General features: G+C 34.8%; 1 protein-coding gene across 1 annotated transcript in view; it reads left to right on the top strand.

Moving 5' to 3' along the window:
- The window catches only part of gnai2b (guanine nucleotide binding protein (G protein), alpha inhibiting activity polypeptide 2b), a 39,830-nt gene that overhangs the window by 6,964 nt on the left and 10,452 nt on the right, over positions 1–22,414 (top strand). Inside the window, exon 2 of the mRNA XM_026266013.1 lies at positions 19,690–19,732. Coding sequence (XP_026121798.1) covers positions 19,690–19,732 — 43 coding nt within the window. The remainder of the gene's footprint in view (positions 1–19,689; positions 19,733–22,414) is intronic.

Here is a 22,414-nt window from a genome sequence, read left to right as displayed (position 1 = left end):
TGTCTGTGTAACTTTGGCTCATGGTGTGGAGAGAGAAGAGGTCAGAGCAGGATACTTCCTGTCGGGGGGGAGCTCCAGTCCCAGACAGTGGTAAAACGCAGAACCTTCTACTTTTACCTTCACATAGAGTGCAAAAACAACTTGCCAAGGTGACACCTCTCACAGAACAGGTGACAGCTTCCCGCACAGTCACTGTCACACACTTACATTTTCAAAATACACACCCCCACATAAACACACACACACACACTTCAGAACCAGACTGCATCCTCCGAAAACCTCCACTGGCGTCTAGGTTTCCTATTTCAGCTTGTCTCAAAGGTCTTACATCAACCTTGCCCAATTTGAAAGTGTCTTTCACAGAATGATGTCAGATCTTCAGGTCTCAGTGTGCAATATGCCAAAAGTTGGTGTTCTTTTGAAGCTTGAAGAAATCTAGTGTTTTGTGGTTATGCTGTGCTGTTTATTTGCCCCATGTTTTTTGAAAAAGTAGTTTCTACGACTTGTGTGCTAGATTTCAAGTCTTTGGGAGCCATATGATAGCTTTGTGTGAGATTTTATTCACTGAATATGTCGTGAGTGGTCACAAGACCAACTAGAACCAGTTACAATTGGCATGAATGACGTCAAACCCGTTACATGAACAGAGACGAAAAAAATTGAAGGAAAAACTGATGAATTGTGCAATGTAGGTAGATTTTGTTTTCATGTTGTCTTTGAGGTCTGCTGAGATCCTCCACACTAGATGTTTTCTCTGTTTAGTTGTTTACAGCCACAATAGCTGTTCCTGTATTGTCGCGTGTATAATTTGGGATGTTGTGCATTTATTGATCTCAGCCTGTTGGGGCTAAAATGCTTTCAGCCATTTACCAGCGACCTACTGCGCTGTTTCTGTCATTATAGACAGTAATGCATCAGCTGGTCTGCCAGTTTACCTCACACTCATTCTCAGTCCATTTTCATTCCCCCAAAGCTCAGAAAATAGACTGAACCTCCTGTGGCCTGTTAAAATCTGTGTGCCTTCAAAAGAAGACAAAACGGTGAAAGCAACATTTATATATTGTAAATATACACTACCATTCAAGTTTGAGTGATTTGAAAGAAGTCTCTTATGCTCCTCAAGGCTGCATGTCTACAGTAAAAACAGTAATATTATAAAAGTATTTCACTTATAGATAATTGTTTTCTAGTGTAATATGTTAAAATGTTATTTATTCCTGTGATGCAAAGCTGAATTTTCAGCATCATTAGTCCCTAGATCCTTCAGAAATCATTCTAATATGCTGATTTGCTGCACAAGAAGTATTTCTTCTTATTTTCAATGCTGAGAACAGTTGTGCTGCTTCATATATTTCCAGGATTTTTTGATTCGAAAGTTAAAAAGATAGAGCAGCATTTATTTGAAATTGAAATCTTTTGTTATTTGATTATTTCTTACACGCTTCATCTCTAAATGTATTAACTGACCACTGAAAAAGAGTCAGCCATGAAACCTGTCTTGTCTAAAACACACTGGGTTAGTACTCCTGTATTAAAGTCTCATGCAACGTTCTGTCTGTAGCTTTGTTTTTTGTTTTTATACATATTTATTCTCTGTTGTGCAGTATCTGCTTTTTTTTTTAGATTTACTTCCACATTGGTCTATGAAAGGTTTCGTATGGTTATGATGGTGGTTTTCCAGTCACGTGCTTGCGCTTCTAAAATCCCCACCACTACCTGGTCAGTCCTTCGTTTAAATATTGTTCTTAGTTTTGTTTCATAGCTGTTGTTATAACAAGTCTCACAGTGCTCATTTGTCCAGTATATCTAGACCATGATTGGTTTACAGTTGGAGCTTTGGGGGATCCATTGTTGTTTTCTTGTATAAATTCTTCAGTTGATAAATTTTCTGCATGAGCCAAAATTATTAAATTCCTTAATAATCACGCTTTTGTTCTTGTGTACTTCCTGGGTCCAGTTTTGAGTGTTGGTGTATCTCCATTTGTTGACTTCTCTTCTTGCCAGATGGAATGTCGAGGGATGCTTGGGAACTGTGAATCCCGTCGGACACAATGGTGTCGGCCCTCCGGTGGAGTCTTTGAACGCAGCTCTGTAGGAGTGCTCTTTGTGAAGCTCTTCTCTTTCTGAAGCACTGCTTACAGATGTAAATTGGGCTTAGGCTCTGATTAGTCCACTTGACGGGTGGCAGTGGAGATCACAGACACCGGCGACGCTGTGGACGACGACACTTTAGACACCAGTGCTCGAAATTGGTATAATTTATTACGGTAGTGAATGCTGTCATTATGGACACCCTTCACAACATCTCGAGAGCCTTCTTTTCTCGGAGAGGACATTATTGAAGTGCAATAAGTATAATTATGTGAATAACAGTGGATTAAATTTAAAACTAAAACTAACTTTAAAATTAAATTACTTGAGTATAATCTGGAGGCACATATATGCATATATACAGTATTTTAAAACACAATGTATTCCTTTGACACACACCTGATTTTTGAGTCACTGATCCTTCAGAAATCATTCTAATATACTGATTTGGTGGTGTTATTGTTGGTGTTCAATCATTAAAGATAGTATTATGATCACTGTTGGATTTGAAATGGTATTTGCTGCTTAATGTTTTGTGAAAAAATTTGTCAAAAAGACCAAAAGCTCTAGTTTCTGACGGTTTCCGTTTTTTTTTTTCGGACAGAATACCTACCATCTAATCCCATGTTTAATCAACACTCGCATTTATTGCACTTACTAGCAATATTACAGTTGCATGTATTCTGTAGTGTGTAAACAGATGTCTGGTCAAACTGCAATCTAAAACTCCCACCACGTGGCTACTGGTATGTGTTTATGATTTATGATAAGACTTTGATTGCATTGCACATTCTGAGTACATCTGGGTTCATCCCAGTCAGTTTCCCCGGGACATTCTGTGCTGTACATTTCCCAGGCTCATCACGCAATTGGCGTCTTTTGTTTCATGTCAAGTTCTAATTTCATTCTTTATCTCGAAAAACAAGCCACTTACAATGACATCAGGTGATGAGGAGAGAAAAAAGCTAATTATTAACAAGGAAGGAGGCATTAGGGTAATAGAGGCTCATATTTGAAATGGTATTGATTTTTAGACCAGCATATCAAACTTTAAGTTTCTTTGTCTTGGAACAGTAAGAAAAGCCATAATATAATAACCAACTAGCAGTTCATGATTTGATGTAATGTAACCTCATGTCTTGGAAAGCACAAGTTATGTTGCCTTTATTAGCGTATTGGAGTGATTTGCCAGTAGCTAGCAAGTTGAAGAAAGGATTATGTTGTTTTCCGCTTGGCGCGAGTGGAAAAGTTCACGCCAGAATGTGTGTGATTGTGCTGCTCCATTCAACCAGCTGAGCCTTGTGCTGGACTGAACTCCATAGATGAAATTACTGCTTGCAAATGCTTGCAAACGCGTATCTGCAGCTCTTCTGGGTTGTCTAAAGAAGATTTAGTAATTCAATTAAACAGAGCTGTGTGCAACCATTTATATAAGGCTGAGATTTGGACGTCCTTCTATTTCCATCAGTTATCAGGACAAATCAGCAAATCTGCTTGGATTCGTTTGCTCTGGTCAGTCCTGGTTGACCCAGTTGATCCAAGACTGGTTTCATTCGACTGGTTTCACTTCTCAAATCTTATTGCTTTGTATTTAACTCGCTGTAAATGGCTGATTTTAACTTTTGAAAGCACTGTTTAGAAATATCAGATCAGATAAAATGACTATCAATAACCAAAGACTAGCCTTGTTTTAATAAAATTACATGCAAAATTATTTATTTCGAATGTAGCATGTAATTTGTACAATCAAAACCATGAAATATCAAATGCATGTTGTGCATATATACACTGTGGAAGTTGTGAAGATTATAGGAGTGCATTTTGCAAGATAATACCATTGCAGACTTTTCACTTCTCAATATTGTGTATAATTCATTGTTTCAAAATGTATACAAATTTTCTAAGTAAATTTTTTTTTTACACCAATTTTAAATTTTCAGTATATGCACCATTAAAGAATTCTATATAATTCTTTATTATTAACCATAATGTCTGTATAATAACAATGCTGATTCGGTCATGCTCAACGGATCAGTAGAACTGCAGTGCTTCTCAGTCTCTAAAAACTGCTTGTCTGAAGAACAGCCGCTGCTTGTTTTGTGACGTCAGAATTTAATCTATGCAAGTGTCTTATTTTAAGAGATGTTAGACACTCGGATTCTACATATACTACATTTGTAAATATATTAAACCTATAAAATATTTCCTCCATAGAGCAGCCTGTTTTAAATAACAAAATACGTTGTCAGTATTCTAAACCCTTGAATAGTGGCCTTTACAGAATAAACAGTTTGGTATTGGTAGCACAATTATGACCAAAATCATTGCAGTTCATCTTAGATTTACTTATTTTTATGTTTTACGCATTACTTTTATGCTCCCTTAATCCTCAGTAAATGTTACAGAAATTATGCACAAGCATGCATGTCTGTGATTGGTCAAATTGCTTAACCACTGCAGATCCACATGTAAATAGAAAATCTGAACTGTAGTAGACCTAAATAGAACTGCAGTTGACATTTTTCACTGCTATTTAATTGTGGCAGCTGTAAATGTCTTTTTGTCATGTTTCTGTATGTTGGACAGAAGTCAGAAGAATTGTAGTGTGTTTTTCCTCAACATGAGTTCAGCCAAGGCCATACATCAGTGTACATCTTCAAATCCAGCCATAAACATACTACACAATGTCACCACACAGTTCCTCATGTTCTGTCCTTGTACGAGGGTTTATGTGTTTGTGCATCAGAATAGATGTGTTCAAATGTTATGGATGAGCATTGGTGTTTCCAAAGGGCTTGAGCAATAATTGTGTTTTGTATGATTGTAAAGATTTTTAAAGACAGATACTGATATTTAGATAATAGAATTGCTGATAATGAGAATATTTAATTAAAGGATGAGAAAAGTGTAATCAATTAATAGTTAATACACACCGTATTTATTTTACATTTATTAAAATCAGGAACGTCAATTAAGTATTTTAATAGATTTTTAGAAATAGGCTACTTTCATTAAGCGAGGATACATGACATTGATCAATAGTGAAAGTAAAGACATTTAAATTGTTAAAAACATTCTATTTCATATAAATTAAGTAATGAAAAGTGTTTTAAATATTAATAATAATTAAGAAACCTTTCTTGAGCAGCAAATCAGCATATTAGAATGATTTCTGAAGGATCATGTGCAGAGGTGGGTAGAGTACCCAAAAACTTTACTAAAGTAAAAGTAATTCTAGAAATATTTACTCAAGTAAAAGTACTAGTCTTGAATAGTTACTTGACTAAGAGTAAAAGAATAAACTGAATATTCGCGTTTGGAATAAACTGAGGCATTTATAATAACATCTATTGCATAAAGATAAAGTAACATGAGGGGCGTCGCCCACAGTAACGAAGTAAAAGTACAGATTTTCCCCCCAAAATTTACTCAAGTAAGAGTATAAAGTACCCATCTTTAAATATACTCCGAAAAGTATTAGTTACCCCAATAAATTACTCAAGTAAATGTAACGAAGTAAATGTAACTCGTTACTACCCACCTCTGATCATTTGACACTGAAGACTGGAGTAATGATGCTGTATATTTATATAATTACATATACATTATACAATGACGTCTGTCTGTCTCCATGCAGTTCAGTTGTACATGGTATGTTTCTGTTCTCTTTCAAGGAATCTTGCTATTTCATGTTATAGCACGTCTCTCTACAGGTATTCACACATTCTTCTGCCCAGACCACCATTCTTTCACACCTTGAATTTTCACCTTGGTTTTTATTATTTTATATATATTTTTTCAATACCACTGTGCTGTACTGAAATCCCCATGGCTGCAGACATGCTGCTTTTTTTTGGTCAGAGGAGATGATGTAAGGTGGTTTAATGGAAGAATAACAAAATGAAAAGCAGCTGAATCCGGTGTTTATGGAGGCAGCTGTTCAGCACATGTGGCAAGTAGCTGCTTCATAAAGACAGAAACGCTCTTTAATCTGAGAGAGAGAGAGAGAGAGATGGGCAGACGACCGAGGGTGAGTGTCTATGGGTTCCCTGCCTAAGGGAAAATTCAGAGCCATACTGTGTTTCCTCCTTCCACTTCCACCTCCCGATCCGTTCTACGTGGCATTCCATGCTGCCGGAGTAGAACTGCCTTCCCAGTTTTCCACTAGGGCTGGGAATGGTAAGGAATTACTGATTTCTTAGTTATAGTTCACCAAAAACATGACAGTTCTGTGATTTACTCACGCTCATATAGTTCCAAACCTGTTTGAGAATGTTGGTAACCGAAGTATAACCATTGACTTCCATATAATTTAAGTAAATGATGTCAAAATTAATTGTTTTTGGGTTAACTATCCCTTTAAAGAGAAAAGTAATGATTATTTTTCACTGTATGCAATAGTTAATCTGTCATCATTTAGTCATTCTAAATCTGTATGACTTTTTTTCTTCTTCACATATTTTCTTCACAATATTTCTCACAATATTATGGTAGTTCTATATCTTTGAATTTTGTCTTATCATCATTTTTTCTGGCATTCAGTCATTTTATCACATCACATTCAACTCATAATACTGACATAATGTCTGTGCAGGAAACACTATTCTCAGTTCCCTGATGCCTCACTGTGAAATCGAATCAGGCTTTGTCTCGAGTTATGGCTCTAATGGGCTTGATGAGAACTTGAAAGGAGTGTATTAGTTTTACACTTTTATTTTTAGTCTTCCTGCAATCCTCTGTCAGTTTGTGCAAAGATTTAAAGACACTCCTCCCTTCAACCTCGAGCTCTTGTGCATCTGTTTTGTGGTACCCCACGGACCCAGAACAGCCGGAAGCAGTGCTCTCGCGATACTGAGATCATCCATCTGGCCCTTAATGAATGGGACTTGTCTTGATATGATTAAGGAAATAGCTGAATTTGTTTAGCCAGTGCTTGTCACTGTGATCCGTTTAGTTTAATTCAGTATGATGATCATGCTGAAATTGGAGGCATCATATATTGCTGAATGCTACATTTTTCATTGCATGTTTAGATGCACATGCATTGCCAAGTGATGGAAACACAACTTCTTTTTCTGCTCAACTGCAGAGCAACAACAAATGCTTGTGGTGGAAATATTTCATGTGGTGAATTAGGAGACAGATAGAAAATAGCAGAAACAGTAGAAGGAAAAGGAGAAAAGAAAGACACCAGCACTAGTCTGCAGTGCAGTGCAATGTGAAATATTTTTCTTCTTAGTGCTGCAGTTTAAACTGCAATACTGTGGTTTAAACTGATCATACTTCAGAAGTGGAGGCAGTGAGTCATTATTTACATTCGCTGATTGAACAGGGAGTGATCGACGGTTCCGTTTTCATAATGAAATGTGTAGATCACACACACACACACATGCTTATACCTTGCAGGGGAACCTTGTCACCAGCTTCCTGTTGGCAAAAACAGGAAGATCAGTGTGGTTTCATAAAGAACATGCAGATTATATTAGACCACGCTCTTTCCATTGTGGTTTATAACAGCATTGTAGCATGTTCGGTTCTATAGTGGATTTAAAACCTCAAACATGTTATCATGTGTTTTGCATTTCTAATATTACTCTCTGCTTTTTTACCCCTCTTTCAAGTCACTTTAGATCAGTGTTGCTCTTTTTGCTATCTGTAAACTTTGGATTCACAGTGTACTATTTTTATATGTGGTAAAACGTCCTACTTTCTGCTTTAATACTTGTTTTTTCATTTTGTAGTGAATGGGTGCCATCAGAATGAGAGCCCAAACAGCTGCTTAAAACATAACAATAATCCACAAAACTACAGCCCATAAACTAACATCCTAAGTGAAAAGGTGCGTGTTTGTAGTCAACAAATCCATCTTTAAGACGTTTAAACTTTAAACTGCCACTTCTGGCCAACATACGAGTCCATAATAACGCTTCCTCAATTCTGACGGCACCCATTGACTGTATTGGATCCACTGGTGAACAAAAAAGAGAGACTTCTTTGATGGCCTGAATTTTCAGCAAATTTATATTTTGGGCAAACAATATGTATTTTATTACTGGCCAAAATTTTTTGTTCATTTCAAGTATCAGCTGTTTTTATCTTTTAGTTGATATGATTTCATAAATTTAGATTTCAATTCTAATCTCATTCGAATGGCTTGTTTACACGAATGCATTCATAATAATCAGTTATATTGATTAAATAGTGGTATTTAGAAAATATTGATTTGAAAAGCGATGGTGTTTTAGCAAATCTGTTCTAAATATGGAATGGCATTCAAAGCTCTTTTTTTTATCTTTGATGTGATGTGAAACAGGAGAAGTGTTGAAAAAGGGGTTGATTTATTTGTTGGAAATTGGTTTGCTGATGTGATGTCAGCAGAAAAGGAGCATTGTTTCAGAATTGAAGCAACTTATTACATTTTGATAAAAGATTATAAAGGCAAACATTTCATTGTGCACAATTTGACTAGGCGTGTGCATTGAGAAAGTCACAGTGAACAAGTGAACGGTGTCATTCATGGTGACATTCAATGTTCATTCAAACACATTCACAATTCAGATTTTATATAACATTGGTGTGTGTCACAGATTTGATGGCTGGGGTGGATTTTGGGGGTAAGCCGTGCTCAGAGGAACATGCTAGATCAGAGATGCTGTGTTTTTAGCCTGATCCCTCGGGGAGATGTGATAGTGTGCTGCTGTTTTTAGCCCGTCTGCAAGAGCAGACAAGAAAAGGACATTTTCAGAAACACCACATCAATAGTCATTCCAAGCGTGGTATGCACATGCAGCCACATCTCCCATAGATGCTTTGAAATGGCTCTTTGACCATATACAGAACTAAAACATCAGTCTTTTGACTGAAATGATTTATTGCTTGCTTTTGTTACTGTAGTCAATCATTTAAAAAGATATGCAAATCAAAGAATTTAGTTGTGTATGAAGCATGCTTAAGAGGTTTTTAAATTAATACCAGAGGCTTGTTTTTTGCATTTTTAATGTTGCCATCTACCTTTTAAGTCATGGCAGATAAATGTAAATATATATCTATTAATACCAGTAGAATGCAACATAAACAGTGCATTTTGTCATACTTTTGATTTGACACATTAACTATGCTTTAACATATTAGTAGTTATGAAGTAAGCTAGTTGTAGTAGAGTATTTATATAACACTGCTTAATAAAGTTGACCAGAAATGGCATTTGTATATTATTTTACTTCACATTACAACTGTAAAAAAGGGGCTGGAATGCAGTTTCCAATTCAGGGAAAATATGGCAAAATGTATTTGTATTGTAATGTTTCTTTTACTTGGTTATTTAAAAATCGAATATTTAAATGTGGAGGCTGACATGTTAGTGTTTTGCATTTCCAGTGGTATTGTCTGCTCTTTGTGATCTAAATGTACATTTTTATTTATGTCGATAAAAGACTACAGAAACAGATACTTGCCATACTAAATACGAAACATTTTCAAACAGTTAATATTTACTTTCCACATTACTTCTGCTTTAACCTATCAATAGAAAACCAATTGTTTTATGTCCAACATTAAAGTCAACTGGAAATGGCATTTGTGTCCTATTTTATATTCATGCATAACATTGAATGTATATCCCATTATGCATGTCAAATGGAATGCAGTACACTCTCCGGTTGAATTGATTTGTTTTCCAGTTCATGCAGTCAACCGGAAACAAAATGTGCATCATATTACGATTGTCAAAAAGGATGCGGATTCGGTTTCTGGCTGAATGAAAAGTATGGAAAAATGTACAGTTTTAAATGGTCTTTAATTGGCATAAATACTCATTTCTACACAATTATGCGAAGCAAAGTTTTTAAATGTATATTTTTAACTTACTGTAGCATGTTTTCTGGTTCTTAAGGTCATCCAGAAATGACATGTACATCACATTTCAATTGTAAAATAGGGTGCAAAAACATTTGTACATTTTTAATATTATATACTTAAGAAGTCATTATTAGCTATTTTTTCCTTTTGTAATATTAACAATAACCAGCGTTTAATTGTTGATTTTTGTTAAGATTTTCACAAATCTATATAAAAAAAAGCAGTGTTTATGCCACTATTTGAGATGGTTAACATTAAACTGTAACTGGTTTGTTCTAGTCAACTTCTGGGAAGTTTGTTGAAGAATTTCGACCAACATTTGTCTTTGGAATATCGTGTGCTGATGATGAATTGGTCACAATACAGGCTGTAAATGAATGACTGTAATTGCAATGGTTCTGTTGAAGTTATAGTTCTCATTACATGTGCGAGCTGATCTTCTGTGAACAATCATTTCCATTAGGATTAAGCTTTGCCCTTGGTTATCCTGTTTATTAACTCCAATCTGTCTCTTGTTTAGTTGTATAATTACATTAAGATTTTTTTTTGTTGCAACCTTAGCATGTTCTTTATCGGCTCAATTCGTTTGTCTAAACAAACAGGAGCTTGATCTGTTGAGCCTGACAGCTGAATAAATGAAGGAAATCAAGTGTGATTTACACCGCATGGCTATCTAAATGCATCTCTGCACGATTCAAACTCGAACGAGCCGTTTGTGGATTGTGGAAGTGGGAGTTGCACCACTGCAGTGCAGCATGCAGAACTGGCTTTCTGACCCACTTTTTCCCTGTCTTTCATTTGTTCCACTTCAGGATTCATTCCACACGCTGTACCCGGTGGCACAATTCGAGAGACTGTTTGAACAATAATAGACTGTCGGCCCTTTTACGCAGATAGAAAAGAGGATGTGTAGAAATGAGGGGTTTTGTGTTGGAAAATGGATGCTGGATGTGATCGCTGACAGTCAGGTTTCATCGGTGTGCTTGAGGCTTGAACATGGATGGGTTTAGCCACTGAGCAGAGCAGTAGCAGGAAGTATTACAAACTGACTTGAATATTTGATTAGTGCTGTCCTGAATCTGATTTGCTTGGGATTATTGCTTGAATGGGATGGGATTTTCAATAGCTGATGGCTTATATACTAGCAATAGAAATAATACAATTTAATGTCAAATAAATGTAAGCATTTATATAACAAAACAATTCATGCATACTGTAAGCAGATAATATCAGGGCATGATAATTCAAACAGTTACTTTTTTGTCTTTACAAGGTTATATTAAGCTTATTTAGTTAATAATTTTACTGTATATGATGTCTAGACCTAGTCCAGCATGACCACAGAAAGTAGTTACTGTGGATATGAGACATTTTTCTGAAATAAAAATATTAGTCTGAAAAAACTTCTAACAAAAATGTCAATATTGCATTGCTGAAATAAGTTATAAATAAACAATAAATAAGCAATAAATTAACCAAAATATGAAGTAAATGAACCGCATCGTTGATAATATTTACATGAATAAAAATAATAAAAAAACAAATTACTTGAATTTAAATTATAAAGCTTATTCAAATATATATTTTTTTATCAAATTAATTAGCAATAAAATATATAATAATACTAATACATGTAATAATACCAAAATAAGACTGCTATGGTTAAACACACCTGCTCAGTTATTAACTTCAATACAATTCTAGATTAACTAAATAATAAATAAAACCAGACAGTCAAAAATATATGATAAATGATGACAAAATTGCTTAAAATTATTATTTTTTTAAATGATACAAGTGATTTAAAAGATAATTAAAAATATAATTATTTTTATAATAATATTAATAATAAAAACTATAATAGTTTATACTGCGCCGGATAATCGCTTCTACTAAATGCCTACTTAATGTCTGGTTTGTTGTCTGGCCATGGTCAGGTTAGTGTTTCATTCATAACTTGGTGTTTAGGCTTGTAATGAACGAATAAATCCAATAAAAGGTGTCAGCGATTTCAAACATTCAGCTGAGCATTTCTGATTGGCTCTAGAAGTGAGGGCTGATCCCCATGGCATGACTTTAATGTTTGGTCTGGTTTCAGGCTGGATTTAAATGCCTGTGCGGACCTTTACTGCCAGCTCTGGTTTGCCATTTCTACTCACTTCCTCCACGGCAGCGACAGGAGCATGAGACAGTTGGGAGCTGTCTGTCTGAATCAGGCACACAAAGAGGAAGCTGTCATTGTGTTAGGATGAATAGTAGAACTGGAGACGCAAAGCTTCTTAGTCATCAGCGTTCTAGAAGATCTATGTGTTTTTATAATGGGAAAGAGAAGTGGAGCATCTGACCTTTATGTTGCTGGTGGTGTTATAAATGCCTCACAGCGCTGGAGGAAACACACATGCATCTACTCTGTGGTGCTAAGAATCACTACGGCTTCTCTAAACAGCATTTTAATTGCTTAACATGTATCTTAAGTTATGCATGTTCTTCAGTGTTCTACTGGTGAAATCTTCTTTCTGCATTTCTGTGGAACAATGCTTGTTGAGCAGGTTTGAAGGATGATTCTTGGAAATGTGTAATGGATGCCAGTTGTCTTGGACATTTGGGATGAATCTTGAGAATCCGTGTATTTTGTTGCAGTAATCGGTTTCACTCGGTCTAGAGACCTGATTCTCATTGCATGAGGATAGAAAGCACATGAGTTGTGTCCACTCTACAAACTGCCCTCAGGATCTTTCCTGATCTGCAGAGCCTTTTGAACTTTTAGGATATGAATATGTTTATGTCGGATCTTAAGGAAGTGTTTCTATAAAAAGGTGCACAAAGACTCTTGTGCTGACTATGCTACATCTATTTGATAAAAATACAGATTTTTTTATTTTTATTTTTATTTTTTATTCTTTGATGAATAGAAAGTTCAAAGAACAGAATCTATTTCAAATAAATATTTTGTAACCGTTTTTACTGTCACTTTACAGTAATTGAACACATCCTTGCTGAACCAAAGTGTTAAATTCTTTACGAAAATCTTACTGACAAACATTTGACCGTTAATTTGAAATAATTTCTGTAGAAGACGCGACATGGGAGTACAACGGCCCAACGTGGAAAATGTAACAATGTAACTTACAGTAACAAACTAATACCATCCTACCTGTATATTATTTTATATGATTTTACTAAGACATATCTTATTTGGCTGTGAAAATGTATTGCTCAGCAGTAATGATGACCCTCCTGTGGTCAGTACAATCATTGAGTGTATGATTCTGCATTCAAATATGACTGAGCATTGATCATTAGATATATATGACAATGTATTTAATTACTGAGGCATGTAATTCACAGGCGAGGGAAGTGTCCCTTAAAGTGTAAATAGAATATAGAATTTTTCTTGAAACAGCTATGTGTGTGTGTGTGTGTGTGTGTGTGTGTGTGTGTGCACTAGTTGGTTGCTGCATGCAAAAGCTATAATTTAATAATCAGGAAACGACCAATCTGCATTAGGCCAATGTAATGGGATGGTAAAGAAGATGAAGAGGGAGAGCGAAGCCTCAGGAGACAGGTGAAGCTCCTGACAGACTTTTCGTTACAGTACAAAAAGTGATCAAAGGAGCGAAATAGAAGTGTGTGAAGAGAGCGCTGAGGCCCGGGAGAGCGAGGGGAGGTGCTGAGAGCCCCCACGGGCTTAATGCTGGACTAACAGAATTAGGAGAGAAGGAAAAATAAAGTCTCATTGAGAGCTAGAAAACAAGAGCAGCAGTTGTAATTAAGCTTTCTCTCAGGTGTGATTTAAGTTATCTGATTAGGATTCCCAGCTCTCCTCAAGCCCTGCAGACATCATTACTGTCCCGCTCCACAGGGACATCTGAACTTCCTCCTTCAGAAACAACAGCTCACCTACAAACAGAGGAGAGGGAAGCCATTCTTCATATGTGTGCATTAAAAATCAGCTTTGTATTCTGATGGATGATGAAGCAGATTTAGTTTTTAGCCTGTTGGGGAAATGTAAATGAATACGGTGTAAAAATAAATGTACTTGAAATGTTTATCTCATTTACAATACAATAGCTTTATATTATTACATATATATAAATCAATTGAAATAATTTTAGCGTTTAATAATAATCACATAAGTGATTATTTGGCATTAAATAAATAATTTAATGATAATAATCATATGAATACCATTGAAATGTTTCAGAATTTAATACTTTTATTCAATAAGGTTGCATTAAATTGATCAGAAGTGGCAGTAAAGATATTTTTAATGCTACAGAATGCTTGAGTATGTATATATCAGAGTAACATTTCTGATAATGTCACATTGTCAAGATGCTGAAAATTCAGCTTTGATCACAGGAATACATTACATTTTAACATATATTCTCACAGAAAACTCTTTTTTGAAATTGCAATAATATATTACAATATTATTATTTTTTTCTGTATTTTTGATCAAATAAATACAGGCTTAGTGAGCAGAAGAGGCTTTTCTCAAATTATCTGTAATATTAATGTTTGAAAGAAATAAGCAGTTCATCTAATTATTTTAAATGATTAGTTTTATCATTACTTATTATCAGCAGAATGTTTTTTTTCATCTACCTTTGAAGACCTGGTCACTGTTGATGGATTTGCTCCAGTTCAGCTCAAGCAAAGTTCAAACCTACGACGTAGCAAAGGGATTAATCTTGCAGAAATTACGTGGGCCAGCAGAGATCAAACGAGGCCATCAGTCCTGACCTGAGCTAGAACCGTACCATAACTATTAAGTCTGCCTGAAAGCTGATGTTACTTATGAAGCCAACATGAAAGGCAGTTACTCTAGTCAATGCATCCTATAGGAGTTAGTGTTTCCTCCGGGGCTGGAGAGAAAAGCCAGAGAGAGGTAAGTTTTTATGGATTGCACCATAAAAGATGACACATTTTCTCTTTATTTACTTTTGACAGGTGGAGTGAACAGAGACGTCCATGGTTGATTTTTTTTGTTGATATATGATTCATGCTTATGAAGCAAAAGAAATCAATAGTTTAGATTGTTGTGCATCAGATTATTTGATAATTATGATATTAGTTGTTTTGGATTACTATTATTATATTTAAAACACCCCTATTATAGGTAATGAAAGGCTCATATTTTGGTTTTGGGAGTCCCCAACAACAGATTGACATGCATGCGAGGTTAAAAACACTTTCATTGTCTTATAATATGCATTTATGCTCAGCAACTCCCAAACGATTCGCTCAACGATTCATTCTAATCGAACCCCTTCTTTATGTGACGCTACACTGCAGTGATTGGTCCGATTGGCCTCAGTTTCATTTCATCATGTCTGTAACGACTGATAAAGCGGCGTTTGTGAGCGAAGTGCTGCTTTGTGTACAGAGTTACTGGAGAAACCGCTATTTTTACTGCTCCAAAAGCGGCACCTAGTGGCAAAGAATTAATTTGCTTTTTATATTCAGACCAACATGAAAAGACCAGCAAGTGGGTGGAGAATATGCCAGTGTTTCATGTTGAAGTCAACATGAAACGGCGCTGGATTCGTTTTAAAAACGACTCGTTTCAATGATTCAGAGTCGACTCTTTCGTCTGAGAGAAGATAATGTTATACATGGTGCACTTTCAGATTTAAAACTTTGCAGGATGTTTTCATTCATTAGAGCTGTGTTACGCACTGCATGAAAGGTAATAAAAAAAAAAATCCATAATAGGGGCACTATAAAATTTAGTATTTAGGGATAAAGGCCTTATTCAGACTGCTTAATCTAGAAAAACAAAACCTACTTTAAGTGAGCTTGAATGAAAATTTAATGTGCATATGTAATACAAGGTTCAAAAGCTGGCCAGAAGTTATTGCAAATATTTTAGGTGTGGCAATAGTAAAAAGGGGTTTTTCCTTTTTAATAAGGTCAAGTGCTGCAGTATCTTGTCTGGCTCTCTGCCGATCTACAGTAATTAATCAAAGATGTCTAAATATAGTTTATTAAAAAGAAACCGCTCCAGTTTTTCATCATGGGTGGATTGTGGAATTGTTTACTGTTATGATGCACATTGCCGACTTATTTTATGCAGCATGTTGTTGTTATTTTCATTGGTGATGATTGTTACCTGCCTCTACAGACTATCAGTCATGATAGTTCAAACTCTACCATTACTTCCCCGTCTGAAATGTGCTCAGTTAATTATAGAGTTCAAACGTTAGTCAGTAGTGAATTAGTCTCACTGGAATTACCAGTTATAATGTAGCTAAATCAGATAAACATGACACATTTGCCACACACTAGTGGAAGGAAGATGCATTTTCTGAGTCAAGTAGCTGATGCAGAAATTACTTTATTTAGAAATTACTTTGATCCCCCACCCTGGATGATGTTTTAGCCCCATTTAGTCAAACTGGGTATAGCGACTGTGAACATTACCACCCATCTATCCAAGACATTTTTCCACATCCAAAATGTCTTTTAAATATTGAATATTTAATATTCTGTTCATACTGTGATCTGATTATTCATGTCATTGTGTAAAATGTGCTCAAAGTCTGTTTATTTCCGCACAGATACTAAAGCAGCCCTACTGGAGAACCATTTATATCAAACAATTGTGTACTTATTTATTCACTTATTTATTTTAGTTTATGCTGTAGTATAATGTACGTTTATATATACATGTATTTATATAATAATTATTATTTATTTCTATTAAAAGCCATTGTATACCATTTAATTTGGGTCATGTACAGTTCTTTTTGCTTTGTCCTCTGTGCATTCATGTTCCTCTTTATCTGCTGTCCTTTATTTCTTTCTTACATCTTTCTCTGACTTTAATTTCCTCAAGTCATTTTTCCATTACAGAATAAATCACTGGCACATCAGCGCTCACTTGCCCTCTCTTTCATCGGCAGGATCATTCATTGTGTGCACTTTCTTGTGTTAGGACATCTCAGTGTTGGCACCCAGTATGTCTCTTACGGTTTGAGGTTTTGTTCTTGGGTCAGACTTATAATAAAGCTATAAAAGAGTTCTAGTGTTGGACCACAAATTTGATGTCAATGACAATGAAAGGATTGTTGAACGAAGTCTTTTTTTTTTTGCAGAATAGATAAATATGGTCAAATGCTGTAAATGGACACGTAACTGAAACAAATCGCTGAAAGCATTATGAAAGTAGAGTAAGTGTCTAGTAAGCATTATGATTTTGTCTTATACTGTGCATGTTTTTTAAACCGACTTCTCCTGTGAGTTTGGTTTCTCTCTGAACGAGGACACCCTGTTCTCCTCCGCTTACTAATTACCACGAGGCCAGAGAGGGTCTCATTCAGAGGCACTGATGTTTGCCCAAATGATAGCAAACACAGGCGGCCTTTCCTCTCTGCCAGACGAACACACACAGAGGCTTTTGTTAGACGGGAGGGCCTTAGAATCACTCATCTCTTTGCTTCTCACTTTATTTCTTTCATTCTTTCATTATTATAAAGTGTTATCATGTTTTTATTTGTTTAATATCATTAATGTGCCTGATGTACGGAGAATTCTGCATAATAATCCCTGAGCAAAATGAATACTGATGCTTGCAAACACTACTAATTATTAACCAGCTGTTGTAGATGACCTGTTTAGGATGTTTCTGCAGTACTTGTTTAATTAGATTTTTTTTTTTAAGTCGCCACCAGATCTTATCCTCAACTTCATCTGCTTTGCATCTGTTAAATGAACAAGCTCCTGAAGTACTAGTTGCGTTTATGAGTCTGGTGTGTATTAAAACCCTCCCTTTGTCTCCAATTACTTTGTTTTACTCTCCGGGGGTTTGTGAATAAACAGTTCAGCTGTTATTCTTCAAGTCTCATAAGCATCAATTATTGGCTCTTTTTCTCATTTGTCCATTAGTAAGGATTGTGGTTGTATGATGGAGCTGGTGTAATGGTGTGTCCCTTGACGCTGTGGAAGTGTGTCTCTTGGAAGTCTGGTCCCTCAGGTCTCTGCAGCTTTTTTTTTTTCTTCGTACAAAGTACAATGACCAATAATGTAGTACAGTCATAATACTGTAGGAGGTCAAAGGTAACAATACAAGTAAATTATTAATCAAGATGAAGACCGGAAAGCCAACCATTCATACAAGCTCACACTTGTACAATTTTTTATTTTTTTTTATTTGTGTGGTGTGGGTGTACATATTTATTTCCTCCTTTTTAAATGTTTTAATATTGATTGTAATTAATCACTTCCTCGAATACAATGGTGGTTTTTTTTTATATATCATTTTTGCATTTTATGTTTTTTTTATTTTTATTTTACTTTATAATTCCACTAAAGTGGTATTTGATTACCAGTTGTATTTTAGTTTTGTTATGTCCAATTTAGTGGAATTTGGTTATAAGTTGATAAATATTTTTTATTTTGTATTTGATTTTTTTTCCTCACTTATGTACACAACGTACGTGCTTCTATTCAAGTGGTATTTAGTTATCACATTTGTCTAATTTTTTTAAATTTTATTTTCCAATGAAGTGGTATTTGGTTATCACAGTTTTGATTTGATTTGATTTTAAGGCGGTATTTGATTATCAGTTGTTAAATGTTTTACCATAAATTTACCATTTTATAATATTTTCAAGTGGTATTTGGTTATCAGTTGTCAAACATTTTATTTTACTTCACTGTACTTTACACACTTCTTAAAAAAGTTTTATTTGGTTGTAAAGCATCTTATTTTATTTTATCTGTTGTTCAAGAAATTGCACACCTCCAATAAAGTTACATTTGGTTGACAGTTTATTTTATTTATTTCTTTCTTTTTTGTGGTTTGAATATAAGCCAAATCTCTTCAGATGCTTGTTAAAAAGATGAAAGTATGAGTTAGTAATTGGTTTGTGGTCCTGTCTCATGGCGAGGTAGCTGTTTTAATGAGTCAGCAGATGGCCGAGGAGACGCACATTTCACACGCTGCTGAAGGGGCTGTTGACGGCACTCCTGCGCAGATGCTGCGTTTCCATTTCCATCTCTTCTACATTAAAACATGTTTAAAGAAAAGGAAATGGAGACAATTTTTTTGCTTTCTGTCAAGACTGCACCCTGGTTCAAATATCAATACCATGGTATTTTGATATAAACCAAATGCTGAAACATCATCTTGTAGCATCATGAGAAGGTACAATTATTCTGCAGCTAGTGTTTTTTGAGATCTCCATCTGATGGAAAACATCTCGTTCTCCTCTACACTTTTGATATAGTTGTTGGTCTCCATGAGCGTGCACTCACAGTAATTGAATGACCTCTCCACATCTTCAGCTCAGAGCTGGGCTGGAAGAGGTTTCTGTTCTCTCAGCACTTTCACAGCCATGCTTTTACCACTTTGACAGAGAGAACATTACATTTATGCAGGAATAATCCGAACTGTTCCCAGTCCATTTCCGTATAGATGGGTGAACTTGTGAGCAGCCCCTCAGAACATCAGTGGAGAATTATGTCGTGAATGTACTATGAGGCGTATAAGGGTTATGAAAGTATCATGTACTGAAGTGGCTGAGAAGATGCTGTAACCTCTGTTTAAAACAAAATGCTGCTATGCAGTGATAGGAGCTGCACAGTGGTATGGACTATTCTAATAACGTTGATATTTTTGCAATTAAAAAAAGAAATAAAAATAATATATATAGAGAGGTAGATAAATCCAGTATTTAAATTGTATTTGACTGATTGCTCTGTGTTTTCATTGACACTCCCTTCTTCTCTTTTCAGGTGCGGGTGAATCAGGGAAGAGCACCATTGTGAAACAGATGAAGTAAGTAGAAAAAGGTTGATTTCTTTCTTTCTCTTTTTTTTTTTTTGGCTAAAATTTCTAAATATTTTTTCTAAAATAAAAAAGCATGTCCAGTGAATTAAATTCATTAAACTTTTACAATTTAATACTTTGTTATAATTTATTTAGAAAAATGTAGGGCCCTATTTTTATTATTTTGTATGTAATCAAAGGAAAATAAAATTACTTTTATTTTTATGGCACAAAAATAATTACAATGACTATTTATACTTTGAGAAGTGCATTCTACTGTATAGTAGAAATATATTTCCAAAAGTAAAAAAAAAAAAAAAAAAAAAATTATGAACATTTGTCTTTCCCCCAAATTCCATTTACATTTATTCTAGGTTCCATTTTAATGGTTTAACTAGATTTTACAAAATAAAAGCATCCCTAATCAGTTGAATTCATAGAACGTTTGCAATCAAATAATTGATTTAATACAAATGCAATTAAATATTTTTATTATAAAAAAGTGGTAATCAAATTGTAACAATTTAAATTATTTGTTTTAAATGTAAAACAATAAAAATGTAAGAACTTTATTTTTTGCTGCTCTTTTTATTGTTATTATTATTATTAGTACTTTGAGAATTAGATTCTACTGTACAATAATAATATATTTCTGTCACAAAGTTAAACCAGACTTCTATTTTAGTGTGTTGTTTGTATGTGTCAAATGAAATGGTAAGATGAGAGTAACATCTCGAGTATTCACCACACACTTCTTGAGCATCATATTCATGCTTCCTTTTCATTTTACATTCAAACAAGCCTGTGATTTCAGGAAGACACATCCAGGCTTTGTACTCCTCCTCTGAAACTGCTGCTTTAACTTAGAGAAATCACACACATTGACTGTAAATTAGCTCCTTGCAGCTGCCAAGATACGAATGCGCACACACTATTTAGATTCAGTAATAAAGCCATGCTTCATCTGTCACGTATTTATTTGCAGCCACAGCTCTTTGCACAAATGACATCATGTGTGAGACGCAACACTAAAGCAGAGTTAACAGAAAGCAGCTCTAGCTCCTGTTATGAATATCATTTCCACACGAGTGCCCCTCCTTACAGACCCTGTGATGCAGAGCTGCTTCCTTTACTTCAGACGCCCTCATCCTGTTCATGATTAATAGACACCATCCATCTCCTCACGATGCTAAAATATATCTCTCTTTGTGCTGCTCTGCTCTGCTCGCTCGTGTCTAGATGTGAACCCTCATTCTGCAAAACGTCTTACAAGATTAAGCATGTGTGGATGCACACTTTATAAACAAAACATTTTGCATGCTTTAACATATATTTCAGTCTATTTTCAATATTTAATATAACTATTTAATACTATTTTCAGTATTTTTCATGCTTTTTTGATTTAATTTTGATACGGTTTAGTAAATGAGATTATAGTATGAGGATGTAGCTCACGTGAGAAATCAGTCCTCAGTGTCCATACAGTAACAACACCTTTACATTTCATTAGATTATTAAGGATAATAAAACAGTTTACCTGGTTTAGAAACGGTTACCTTATAATTATTAGTTTATTCCTTGTTTGTTTGCTACCATGCAAAAATTCAATGTTGGTAAGATAAAAAAAAAAAAAATGTTTTTGAAAATCTCATGCTGACCATGGCTGCATTTATTTGATGAAAAATACAGTGAAAACACTAACATTGGGAAATATTATTGCACATTAAAATAACTATTTATAAATTTTATCTATTTTAAAATGTAATTTACTCCTGTGATGCAAAGCTGAATTTTCAGCATCATTACTCTGGTCTTAAATGTCACATGATCCTTCGGAAATCATTATAATATGCTTGTTGTAGGGCTGGGTGGTATATCGAGTTTGTACGATATTTAGATATTTTCTGTATAAGCAATTCGATATGAGGCAATACCCTTTATATGGATAAACAGTAGTTTGATACAAGCGCATCTGAAAATATAGCGAGGACACAGACTGAGCTGCTGCGGAGAAAGTGCTTAATTCAGTTTGTTCTCAACATGTGACAAGCTTCATATTAAGGCCTTTAATAACTTGTAAGACATAGTTAATAATTTTGTTTTGCAGTAGTTTAAGTGACTCGATCCGTCATGTGCTCAGACATAAAGGCTCAATAATTATAATCACTCAAGTAAGTCTATTTGTATGATAGCACTGACTGTAAAGAGACTGCAGTGGAATAATCAAAATAGCCTAACACAACTCTGTGCATTTGTTCTCATTTATTTTCATTCATTTATTTAGTTTAGTGACTGTAACTTTTGCTTTAAGAAGTCTAATTTGTAATGTTACAATTTTAGAATTAAATGTGACTTTAACCCTTTAACTTTATTTGTGTTTGTAGCCTTTAATATGTATGGTTTTGTTGGACAACATTGGGCGGTAAGTGAAATAAATAGATATTAAATACAGATTTTTTAAAATACAAATACAAAAATTAAATCTTTTATAACATGAATTTCTTTATCACTTTTGATCAATTTAATTCATACTTGCAGAATAAGTGTTTTAATCTTACTGACCCCAAACTTTTAAATGTTTCTGTTGCATGCCTTTGTAAAACTTTGAATATTTATTTAGAAATTAATTGACTTTGTAAATGGAGAAAAATAATAAAAAAGGATATATATAAAATGGTGTGCATAATATGC

The sequence above is a fragment of the Carassius auratus genome, chromosome 6, assembly GCF_003368295.1.
Source record: "Carassius auratus strain Wakin chromosome 6, ASM336829v1, whole genome shotgun sequence".
NCBI lineage: Eukaryota > Metazoa > Chordata > Actinopteri > Cypriniformes > Cyprinidae > Carassius > Carassius auratus.
Note: the sequence above shows the minus strand (reverse complement) of the source record. Positions and strands in the feature narration are given on the sequence as shown.